Raw genomic sequence first — 13195 nt, forward strand, 5'->3', positions numbered from 1 at the left:
CATGGCGAAGAAGTAATTATGCCTGCCTTCTCGAATCATATCCCGATTCATAAAAAATATACACTTGCTAGAAAGTGGGCAGTGGCCTTAGCACCTGCTTTATATAAAAATCATGTAGGATGGGATGAGGATTCTCCTCCTCACAAAATCCAGTTAAAATCACAACCAACTGCACAAAGGCAGTACCCAATTAAACAAGAAGCTAAAAAACAAGTAAATGAAATACTAGATCAGCTAGAATACCAGGGGGTGATTAAAACTTGCACCTCACAAATGAACAATCCTTTGTTTCCGGTCTCCAAACCAGACAATTCATATCGTCTAGTTTTGGATTACCGACACCTTAACACATGTTGCAAAACTTTTGCAGTGCAAAACTCGCACAGTGCTGCACTAATGAATAACATAGTGCGCAAAAAATACAAAACAACCTTGGACATCTCCAATGGATTCTTTTGTCAAAATATAGCACCAGATAGCAGATATTTAACTGCATTCTCAGTAAATGGCACTCAAAAACAATTCTGTCGGTTAGCCCAGGGGTACAAGAACAGCCCGGGGGTATTCTCAGCAAGAGTAACAGAATTACTACAACTATATGATGATGAAGCATTATCTTATGTTGATGACATTTACTTAACGGATGATGACTTGGAGACTCACTTGAAAAGGGTGAACTCCATCATACTTGGGTTCGCTGCAGAGGGTTACAAATTCAACTTCAAAAAATCCAGAATTGCCCATCTGACAGTCCTATTCTTAGGATATGAGTTATCAAGTGAAGGCAAAAGCCTGGCAGACAATTTCCTAGAGAAATGTGCCGTAATCCAAGCTCCTAAAACACTAAAAAACCTACAGTCAATTCTAGGCTTCCTAAATTTCGGAAGAACATACATTGCAAATTACGCAGAAAGGGTCAAACCCCTTTATGATCTAATTAAGCCAGACTTTAAAAGATCCAGTTGGACTCAAACACACACAGAAATTTTGAGATCCTTACAAACAGACATGCTAATTAAAACAAAATTAGAAACACGTGATAATACACGCAACCTTGTGATCCGAGTCATCCCAGGGAGATGCGGATTCACATACCTAACCTCTAATGAGGGAGATAAGGTACCAATTGCATTCAAATCACACATGTACACAGAAGCTGAACAGAAATTCAGTAATACAGAAAAAATTATTCGTGCAGTTCAAACCGCAATAGCTAGAGAAAAAGACATAGCTGACGGTAGACATATCACAGTCAGAACAGCAGAATCAGCCTTTGAGGCACTAACAACACCGTGTAATTTACCAACAACAACATTGAATCCGGAATGGATACAATGGGTGAATTCAATCACAACGGACAAAGTAGACTACTACTTTGATCCAGAACTAGAAGAATTAAAAAATCTAAAATATGAAAAGACGTATCCTCTGCCAATCGACATTCTGCCTCTACGACATTACGCCTGTGTAATCTACACAGACGGACATGCTCAACCGTCCGTTTGGGGAGAATAAGCATACAACCCCACATGTGAGATTACAAAAGAAGTGTGGCGCGGAGGTATATTAAAACCTCTATTAACAAAATCACACTCAGTAGAAACTAATTCAGAACAACAAACTGAAATAATCGCATTGAAAATGGCGCTAGATAATGCGGATCGCGAATTCCCGACACTTATAGTGTCAGATTCATATTACTGCGTCAAATCATATAACAGCGATTTGCCGACATGGATTCAGAACGGTTACAAAGATGACACAGATGCACCAATAAAGCAGAAACTGCTCTGGGAACAAGTAGCTCTTTTGAAAAAAGAACTACCAAAGACTCACGTGACTCACTCACTGAGTCATCAACGTGATGGCGTTCACGTTGTAGGGAATTCATTGGCTGAAGCAGCCGCAGCGGCAGCCACTAAACCGGCTCCCGTAGATCGAAAAAAGCGTACATTAAAATACATTGACGGTGAAACATTGCTGGCGGTGAAAACGTCATCAAAAGGCGACTGCTCAGCGTTACCGATCAACTATCCACTCAATTATACATACATAATCGATGCAAACTCCGTCCCTTTTTGCTCGAATCCCTGGAGTGGGGGATAGAGTGATTCCAAACATGGACAGGAGACAATTGTTAATCGCAGACGCACATATGGGCGAGGGTCTTGGACACCTCAAACTAAAAGATTCTCTGGAAGATTTACAATCACGGTACTGGTGGCCAGGCATGAGCCTACATCATACCATGTTTGTAAAAAACTGCCCAAACTGCAACAGAAATCGCAGTGGGGAGAGAAAAAATAAAATACGGTGGAATCTGACTGCAGATAACATCACCACTAAAAAGAATGGCTTGCGATTAACATATACAGGCTAGTTTCCACTTATAATGTAGATCCTCAGCACTCGGCTGACGTCCGGACTGTTATACAAAGATTTGCGAGCCTAAATGGCATATACGCTAAGAGCATACTACGTTCGACCATTTCTTTCACTCAGGCAATCCAGCCTGGGGGGGAAACATGGCCAAATGAGCACAGCCCAGCGGGAATCTTCTCACTTCCTTCCTGAGGGTATGGGATGGTGTAAAGAAAAAACCAAGGCAGAAAGCAATCTATAATAGAAAGGATATTAGGTTCGGGAGCTGGGTGGGTCAAACATCTAATAAGTGTCCAACGTAGTCTAAATAACTTGCCAAGAAATTCTCTGAAGGGATTCAGTCCGTACGAATTATTATTCGGAACTAGGATGTTGATCTCTGACCTTGATAGTCAGACTTCAGTGGTAATAGAAAAAACCTTTGATGTCAAAGACCGTTTGGCTATTTTGCAGGACTTAAACAAAACAAGAAAAGACCTGAGCAACATACAGTTGAAACAACAGCCAACAACCACTGAAGAATCACCACCTGTCCCAGCAAGACCTGTCTGGATTCCAAAAGTCGGGGATCTAGTCAGGGAGAAGATCGCGGTAAAGAAGGAATTTGGGCCTTCTTACAGAAAAGCAGTTCCTGTCTTGTCTGTCAACGGGACAAGATCAGTTGTACTACCGCCACTTGCTGGAAAAAAGGAGAACCGAGTTGTATCCATCGACCTGGTAAAACCACAACATGTGGCCGATAACAAACGGTAGGCCAAGTGGACTCCCAATAAGTAGCAGAACACCAAGGTTTGCTACCAGTACAGAGGTCCTATCAAAGAGGCTCATCACATTCGAAACGCCTACAGAAGAACAACAAGGACTATGCAACAATGCAATAGAACTCAGACCTCTGAAAACCCAAATAAAGACATTTAGCAGAGACACACCAATCTATACTGAAGTACCAAGTGACAATGCAAGAAACAAAAATCCAGAACCAATTGGAACAATTGACAGAACTGCATCTGGTTACTTCATCAACTTCGATGATTCCTCTGAAGGTTTCAGTGAATCAAAGACACAGCCATCATCAAAATCCTTTAAAGACAAAGCTAAGGAACTTTTGAAACAACTGAAAGAAACATATCTGGTTTCTCCATGGATTGAATTTTGGGTGGGTTTTGGTGCATTTATCCTCATACTTTGGCTCATCATGGTATTTACTTTGGGACGCTTCATTGAGGGAAAATATGCTAAAATGGACACAGCAAGTCAGAACATCAACTTGGTCCTCAAACCACACACATCTTCACACGTCGAGAAAAGAGAACTTTCTCCAGAACTTTCTTCAGCCAACTTCACAGCCAATCCGATACCTGGTGGGGTAGCCTGGGACAACACTGACTATGAAATTTATGGTCCGGTAGAGATCCTGAAATATCCACACCAAATCAAGATCTCCTTGAGTGACTTTGCAAAACCAAACTCATTTGCTGATGATTGGGACTTTGAAAGTATTAACAACATGATGTCTGACTTAGTAATGTCTGCTAAATTTACAAAACATGATTATTTGCAAGGTTCTACAAATTATGATAGTATGTATTGCTATAACCATTATGGTAACCATTTTTTACATAAATCTGCACAACCTAGAAATGTTTTAAATTATAATCAATGGGAACATTGTGCAACACCTCCAAAAGGGAGTTCAAGAACCGTTTATGACAAATATTCATACTTTCAAGGTTTTAACACAAGTAATGCTGAAACATTTTATTACAAATTGTCAAACAAGACAGGGATGAAAACCATGATAACCAACACAAAATTGATATATTTAGATTCATTCTTCGAAAAAATGAATACTTTTGGATTTGATTATTGGGACAAAAATGTTGATTTGAAAAGTGTTTGGGGTACAAAAGAATGGCAAGTACAGGGTTTAGAAGCTTTGTTTAGAGCCTGCATGATCCCAGAACAAATGATATTTTTAAATGACACTGTTCAACAAACCACCTGTCTTGGCTTAGCCAAAATCAAAGATTTAAATAACCTGTCTATTCCAAAGCCAACAATGTTTAGCAATAACTCTGATACAGATGAAGAAATAGACATAAACCATATACTTAACCAAAACAGAACACATCCTGATTGGGAACAATGGTTGATATGGCCCACAGATACAAATCACTGTCAAGATAGATTCCTGAATAAAACACAGGGTTTCAAAATGACCAGGCCAGACCCTAGATATCCCCAAAGACATCACCCAGGGATAATAACAACCTACAGTGTGGGCAAATTATGCCTTCAATGGCTACAGACTTCCACACTGCCTGAAATTAAGCAACACCTAACTTTACTTACTGATGGTGCTGACTTGCGTGATTTCATACTGGGACCACGCAAACAGCGTCAAAAGCGTTTCATAGCAGCCTCTGTATATGCAGCATACAATGAGGCCTGGAAGGTTACTCAAATTGAAACAGCAGAGAGAATACGTGAAATTGATCGTATTAATTTGGAAAAATCACTTTCTGTAGTGGACAATGGGTTAATGACTCTGTCCTCCAGAATATTTTCATTGGACAGCATTGTGTCTTCAGCAATCGACATATTATCGCAAGACTTACTGTTATTACAACATGGTCAGTCACAATTGCGTTCCATTGTACAGCTTGGCTGGACGTTACAAAATCTGCGTTCAGGCTATGTGCCTTGGCGTTTAATCAACACAACGTCACTATTCCAAATCTTTAACCTTACTGATAGACAAATCGATATGGCGCAAAAGGGTGCTGATTATACAATCTTGAGCATTGAAAAACTAGAAAGATTACCAATGACAATGTCAGAACGACCTGTCAGTGAATGGATAATCCACGGAATAATAAATATTCCAATCTCAACCTTCAGGTTTCAATACTGCCAAAAATATATACAGGCTGGCATGTACGAGAAATTGGGAAAGGGGTACCTTAAAACAACTTGGAACCTGCCCTATTCACATGCATGTGTCAGTAATAAAGGACAGAAAGTGTTTCTTAGTGGCAACAATTGTGCTATGTCACTAAGCGGCACGCTTCTGTGTAACGGTATTAGTTTGCACGGAGCCTGTGAAGGGAATTCATACAACCTTTCATGTCACCAGCAAGGCGCACCTGCAACTGAAATAGAACCATTCTTTCAAAGACTCTATAATGGGAGTTACATTCTTATTGTAGACCGCAGATGTTGTAGTCTTATGCCCGGGACTCCTTATCTCGTCACTACGACGGCGAAGGTCAAGTGCTGTGGACGTTCTTTGTTCCCCAGCTCCTTTCCAGACAGGGAGGCAAGGGCATGGCCCAGTTTGAAAATTACTTCTATTCGAATAGACACTTTAAGCAGAATGAAAACAGTGCTTCTACAGACGCCTACAAGGCTCACGTCATCAAAAGAAACGTATGATCTACAAGTCGCAAGGACGACTGCAGAGATACATACATTATTATCAACTAATTCCCCCGTACATTTCGCGGAAATCCTGAGCGAAATCTTAAATATTTCTGATACCACTGGGGTCTCAAAGGTATTTAAGACAGTATTTTCGATGGCATTAACACCATTCAAAGCCATACTGGGTATTTTTCCAGATTTCGTCCATTCGATTTTTGGCGGACTTCCCCTGATCCTTGGACTAATTGCAGGAATCCTATTCCTAGTCCTTATTTTTCGTTATGGCAACCCATGTCACAGATCAAACTCTCGCGACAATGGAAGATACGATCCTAGCCATTGGATACCGGGACCGGATATCAAAAATCCTGGGACTCTCCCGGCTTAGAGACCTAAACATGACTTGGTTTCTATCATTTCGACCAATGTGGCAAAGGTGTGTTTTACCTGTACTAAGGTGTCTGCTATGCGGAGGAATGCGTGTTAGACACCTGTCTGACGCTACAATCGGATGCGCCGGTGGATGCAGATACACTGTTGGTTCCTACCAAGGTTCACGCTTTGTGCTGCCCTCAAAGGCTGCCAATCCTGATGACGGCATTCCTGGAATCTTCACCACTACGATTGAAAGGTAGTGAAGTTCAAGATGAAAGCAGCATCGAACAGGTACGACCTTCTGTCAGCAATGCAAATCAGAATGTCAATGGAGACAATCATGCGCACGAATGCATGGTTACCCCTATTTCCGACTTAGTGGAACTTTCCCATGAAGCTGTTGACAGTTTTTTCGAAAGCCTGAATGATATGATGTTCTCGCCAGAACAGAAATAGAGACTTTTGAGTAATCTCGCACACGGCGTTCCCTGAATTCGGCCTTCAACTTTAAAAATAAAGTCACATGAACAATTACAATCCAGTTCACGGACAGCGATTTTTTCAGCAAGCCCCTAAAATATTTTTCTATATATATTTTTGTTCCGGGACACTGATCTTCTGCTTAAAGTAAGAAACTATTCCTAGAGAACTAAGATTTCTATTTTTTAGATACTTTTTAGACTTTAGCTGCCCGCTGGTATGTTCACAAATATTTTATTATGTGATGAAATGGTCTCGAACTTCCTTTCTGTATAGCCATATTAAGAGCCATTTCATGTGTATTTCTCATATACCAAAAAGCAATAATGCATAACAATGCGTGTTTACTTTTGCATTTAATTCATAGCTTAAGTGCATACAATATATATGACTGCAATTTTTCAGTATATTTGAAAATTTCGAAATGCATTTATGTATTTTGGGGTGGTAAGGTATACACTATACTCTATAGTATGTTGTACTATGTTATACTATGCATAGATTAGTAGATATGACCATAGTTAGCGTGGAGTGGGTGTCGTGTATTTCTATAGGTTCTAAATCGATCCCCCTATTCCTGACCCTATTCTGGTTAAACTAACTATCAAGTTAACTAACAGTCAGCCCATGAGGCAAGAACAGCCCCCATGATGCAGATACCGTTATCTGACGCAGTCACACTACGGCACAGGAACGTGTTATCTGATTAGGTCATAACGCTTGAGATCTAATTAGACAAGCGACATTCCTCCAGCCCCTGATAAGGCATACGACGTTCTCATAACAAATCAAACCTATGACAACCTGGATAATCCGTGCGGCCATTGTTTTGTTTTCACAGAGAACTTTTGCAAAAAAATGTGCTAACGAGCAAGTCGTATGACATCTTTATTGACGTACCTATGTCCATCCTTACGTCAATCTCGGCACCTTTAAGGTATAAATATTGCCGACCTTGCCCTATGCAAACACACGCGTGGTGACAAGACGGAGCAGCCACCCTTGCCGAAGCCGAGAGCAGAAGCAGACCCCGCTGGCAGCAGCCCCGCCTTCCTGACGCGCTGAGAGACGCGCTGCTATCTCAAGCCGAGAGACCCAGCACCGGCGTTTCTGGGCAGCCCTCGCAGGCAGCCTGGAATATCGAGAGCAGAGAAAGAGATACCATTCCTCATTCATCCTAACTTCCAGGTACAGAACTGAATAACCCCTCCTAGAGAATTCTTTAGTTATTCACTTGGCAAAAACAAACTTAACTTAAACTGTAACTTTCTATTCCCGCCCACGCATTAGACTTAGGTCAGGTACACGGGGTAGGCGTATTTAGAAACACCAGTTGAGTACGTTAGTCAAATGTATATGTGTATGGAAATATATTTTAATCATTTTAAAACATCATATGGCTCAGAAACCATATCAATGTTTTTACAGTATTATTTTATACTATTGCTTTTAATGTATGCACTTTACTTAACTATAAGTATTGCAATAATATCGATCCATTTCTCATGTATGAGAAAAGAGACTGATCGATAAATAACACCTTTTTATTGAACACGCCCGTCTCTTCCTTTTCTCTACATTCTGATGAGACTAAGAATGCACGTACTGACTGAGTAAAATAATTGCCTTGTGCTCACACGACTCTTGAGATTGACTCTTGATTAGGGGAGAGCAAAGTTGTCATGTTCTATGGTTGTCAGAAACTAAATCCCTTCTTGTCTAATCAGGGAAGTTAATCCTTCCTTGAACATTCGAGAAAGTTTCTAACGAACTCTGAGCTTAGCTGGCAAACCCAAAAATTAAGTCTAGTATCGACAGTAGTAGACCTAGTTAACGTCTGGCCTAGGCCTTTACTGCTGTAGGTACTATTCCAATGCGCAGAGCCTATTGGGAAAATAGGAGCTACACTACAAGTGTCAGTCTGTTGCAGGTGGTCAGTAGTGTTTGGAGGTGATAGTGAGGATTCAACACAGTGGATCTTTTCATAATAGCAGTTATGTGGCAAATGGTGCAATGTGATGAAGGAAAAACAATGTTGCTTAGAATTGACGATTTGGCTGTGTTTGCTGTGGTGATGTATTATCTTTATTTCCCATCTGTCAGTGTCACACAAGCACATTTGTTTTGTGCGATTCTATAGCAACCCAGAGTCCTTGTGAAGGCCATTGCATGAACAACAAGACCACACTTTGATGTAACAAAGAAAGCAGTGACCTGATAGACGATATCTCTTTGTTGCTCCTACTAGGAAGCGCTTTGAAAACCAGGCCTTCTCCTTTTGCACGACAGAAGGCCGTTGGACCAGTGGTGTGCGAGTTGAGAAAGATGGGAAGGGGCTTCAGCATGCCTGGAAGAGGCAGATCCAGCAGTTTAATCGAGTCAGCCCTTCAATGGCAGCAGCTGTGACAGGAGCATATCCCTCACCAAATCTCCTGCTTCAGGTGAGCTTTGCAGCTGGACACTAAGTCGGAGGTTCGTGAATTGCATGTCTCATGTATTCTTACTCCCCAGTAAGTGTGCCCTTACTGCTATCCAAATAAGTGGCTTTATGTTACCACTACACCTGAGGTAATCCTCTTGCCTGTACCAGTCTTGCAGCAAGGCATGTCCTAGCTGAATGTGCATCTTATAAACACACAGAATGTTTGTACCTGTAGTTTATTTGTGTAGCTAGTCACTATGGAGGCACCTTTTAGAAAGATACAGGAATTACCTAGGAATTACTGGCAAATGTGTTTCCTTGTACTATGAGCAGTGGATAGGAGCCAGCACTTTGAAGACTCTCTAGTAGACTCATAGAGGCACCTGGACCAGGCTGAGGCAGAGATGCAATCTGTTTCGACAAGTAAGAGTCTGAACTCATGTGTTAATTGAGAAATGCTGGCCCATGGGTACAGGGCCTGATCAGTCAGTGGGCATTGGCTACTGGCTCTAAATTTACTGAAGAACTGGGTAATGAGTCCCAAAGTGGGACATCTGGGTAAGGACAAATCAGGCAAGCAGGTAATTTGAAAATGCATGAAGACAAAGGAGTGTGTGATAGAGTAGCCATTGTTATATGAAGGGGTATGATAGGGATATTGTACAGAAGGGAAGGAGTGTCTAACCTTCAAAGGTTACCATAAAGGAGTGTCATTAACAAAGGCCAAACAACATTCTTTTTATTGGGAGAAGTCATGTACTTTAGAGAACCCTGATACAGTGTGAAAAGACTAAGAAACCAGAGAGTTATGAGGGATAAGCAAAGGGCTAAAGAAAAAAACAGTAATATATGCGCAAATTGTAAGTCACCCTTTTTCAACAATGGATTACCTATATCAAATATGCATACACCTCTAGGAAGACTTGGAGCCAATAAGATCCCTGAGAGAGATTGAGCATTGTAAAGGCCCAATCGGGGTGGACTGGGAAATATGACAAAATGGAGGATTCATGACAGACCTGTGCCTCGGAAAAGGTTGTTGGGCTCAGACAGTTAATCACATGTTGGTTTGAGAATCTTTTTTTTTACTTTAGTAGTCAAAAAACGAGTGCTAGGGACCTGAATGAGAGAACCCTTTGAAGTGTTTTATGGTAAATAGTAATGGCATGTGTTGTTTATTGAAATATATCCCTTTACAAGTCTGCAGCCTGCTCTGTGATATTTGGTTGCCACCATGCAATCTAGACTGGTGGTGGTCGAGGGACAGTGTACAGCAGTTTTGTGCCCTACTCTTAAAGTATCCTTCCCTTTGGCCCTTAGGACAAAGACTGGAATATAGATGGGAAAGTCCCAGCAAAACATGAAACCTTACACTTTAAGAATGAGTCTTAATACAAAAGTAAAAATGGAAATCCACATTATTGCCCACTATAGAAGCTATAACGACTTAAAAGAAATAACTTGATCGGCCGAATGATTGGTGGTGATAAACTTTGGGCTGATTCGTACATGTTCTATTGGATGAAAAAGGCAGCTGATGCCTTGAGGACGAGTCCAAGTCCCAGTTAGCCAGCTTTTTTACCCACTGCTTGAAGGAAGGTGCTGGATAGAGCTGATACTATTTTGGGTAAATTGAAGTCTGCAGAAGTTGGGTGATCATGCCCCTGGATGCAGTTACACCCTGCAGAGAAGGAGTTGTCAAGTGTCAGTGTGGGCCCGCAGAAGGACTCTGTTTTCCTGGAAGAAATTTCATGCAAGGGAGTAGTTGTCGCCAATAGAAGAGCTGTGATCATGTTCAGGAGAGAGACCCTTGTCATCATAAGTGGACCCGAGACAGGCTGTTGTTGGTGCTTGTTATTTGTTTTTTAGAGGTTGAAGTGGGAAAGGGAGGGTCCCAGGACACGTTTGTATACCCCTACAAAGGAAAAGGGGCCTTTGTGATGTCAGTTTGTGTGTCCCTGTGGTATTCTCGAGGAAGCAAAGCCACTTCTGACACTAGAAGATCAGCCATAAAGCATTTCACAAGTCAGTACCCTCTCAAAGATCTGGCACCAGGCCACACTTATTATGCAACAATGCCAAGATAAAGAAAAATAGATTTTTGCAGTGCAATTATAATACAAGCAAGGTGACAGATATTCTTAGCCCCCTCAAACTATCATGTTTTGTGTACAGACAAAGGCTAGTTAAACACAGTCTAATCTGCGGGTAGGCTTTATGACCAGGTTTGCCCCTGGATTTTTCAGAAACTGGAAGTAGTCTTGCTTTATATTTACATGCTCCCAGTGACCACTCCGTTTTTGTACCAGCCCATGTAATTGTTAGGCTATCAATACCAGTGTTCCACAAACAAATCATTTTTGAGCTTCCAATTCCCTAATCTTATCATTACCACAAAAATGTGATTGATACCGATGTTGTGTTTTCTTTCAGGGTTATGAAGGTTGCAGTACAGAGAAAGAAAAGCTTAACCTGTTAGCTGGTCTTACAGTCAAGAAGGAAAAATACTCTCGCCAAGAGTGCAATCAAGACTTGAATAGCCAAGTAAAGGAGAGCCAAAGTGCAGGCAACAAGGCGATGGAAGACTATGACAGCCTGGTGAAGCTGGCGGGCCCAGGTGCACACAGTCTATGGGAGGAAAGTAGCCAAAAGAATGAGGAGACTCCAGAACCAAACAGGTTGGAGAAAGAAATGAGTCAGTTCTCTGACAGCCTAGGGAAGGAGGAAAGCCAAGCTGCACACAGAGTGGGCCAGGAGAGCCAAGCCCCTGTCAGCTTGGGGATGGGGGACATTGAAGCCTTAGGCAGCCCTGACAAGCAGGAGAGTCAAGGCACAGACACCCCACAGAAGCAAGGAAGTCAAAACTCGGACACTGTGACTGTGAAGAAGGATGAGGGTCAAAGTGCAAAAAGCATGGAGCAGCTCAAGAAACAAGACACAAACAACCTGATGAGGGAGAATAGTCTATGCCCAGAACACCTGGGGAAGGATGACCTGAGCACCAAAAATCCCACAACAGAGTCACTTACGTCTGCAGATTGTAAAGGACTTGACCCTCTTTCTACTCCCGAAGACATTGGTCGAGCACGCCGTCTTGGACCAGACTTGTCACGTCGTATTTATATTTTCATGTTTGCTACCAATCCTGACCTTGTGCTGGACCTTGGTTCTTAGGGCTTTGCACCTGGAGAAGAGCACATCATTGTAGAATGCTCATAAAGTTCTTTGTCATTTTCAGTTTACAAGCAGCCATATTTATTTTTAAATCTGAAATGCTTTTTGACCAAATCAAACAGTAGTATACCTTACTTGAGAATCATGCTCTCCTCCATCAGTAAGATGTGTTCATGTATGTCAATAAATTTAGCCACATACATTTATCATAATTAATGTTTGCATGTCTGTATGTATTTATGAGTAAACATCAAGACTATTCACATTTGAAATTAAATTCCCCGAAATAGTGGCCAGCCATATGAAGCTGCTCTTATCAGTGTCTGATTCAGTGATATACAACTCTTTGTAATTTGTTGTGAATTTCCTTATATCTAGAACATAGACATCCATAAATTATTTGGAACATTTCTAGAGTATTTTCTAAAGAGTAGTTTGGGACATTAGCTCTTCCATCTAGGATGACTAGTTTTATCTCTTAAGTATCAACACCTCTGCCAATTTTGACTAATGTTTACATGTTCCCTCCATGTGGCCTTACAACAGCCTTGGGCACTGTTTTTCTTGTTCATGCCAATAGTATCACCATATATCGGGGAAACATTAGTAACCTAGGATAAGACTACTTAGCTGGTGGCCTCACTCAGATTTGAACTGGATGAGGATTCGTGTTCCGCTAACAATGACCTCAATCCATAGTTCTTTTGTAAAGATACCAGGTAAGTTCAGATCTTTTTGTTCCATCTATGTGACTAACGTATTCCATAAGTGCTAAAGACCTTTGGTGCAGGTCAAAATGAAAATAACCAATTAAATTGTAGCTTAATGTGAAAAAGATGAATGTCTATGAGCCTGTGAGATGCACACTGGGTTTCTTTTTCCTTCCTTTTTAGGTCTCGAGCCTGCGATGCATATGGCGAAGCCATATGCCATCGCGCA

At 41.3% G+C, this 13195-nt stretch overlaps 1 protein-coding gene across 1 annotated transcript in view; it reads left to right on the plus strand.

Annotated features, from left to right (window-relative positions):
• Positions 1 to 12558, plus strand: part of EME2 (essential meiotic structure-specific endonuclease subunit 2) — a 175961-nt gene extending 163403 nt beyond the window's left edge. Inside the window, exons 7-8 of the mRNA XM_078662984.1 lie at positions 8909 to 9101; positions 11516 to 12558. Of these exons, the coding sequence (XP_078519110.1) occupies positions 8909 to 9101; positions 11516 to 12256 (934 nt within the window). The 3' untranslated portion in view covers positions 12257 to 12558. The remainder of the gene's footprint in view (positions 1 to 8908; positions 9102 to 11515) is intronic.
• Positions 12559 to 13195: the final 637 nt, after the last annotated feature.

The sequence above is a fragment of the Lissotriton helveticus genome, chromosome 10 (assembly GCF_964261635.1).
Source record: "Lissotriton helveticus chromosome 10, aLisHel1.1, whole genome shotgun sequence".
NCBI lineage: Eukaryota > Metazoa > Chordata > Amphibia > Caudata > Salamandridae > Lissotriton > Lissotriton helveticus.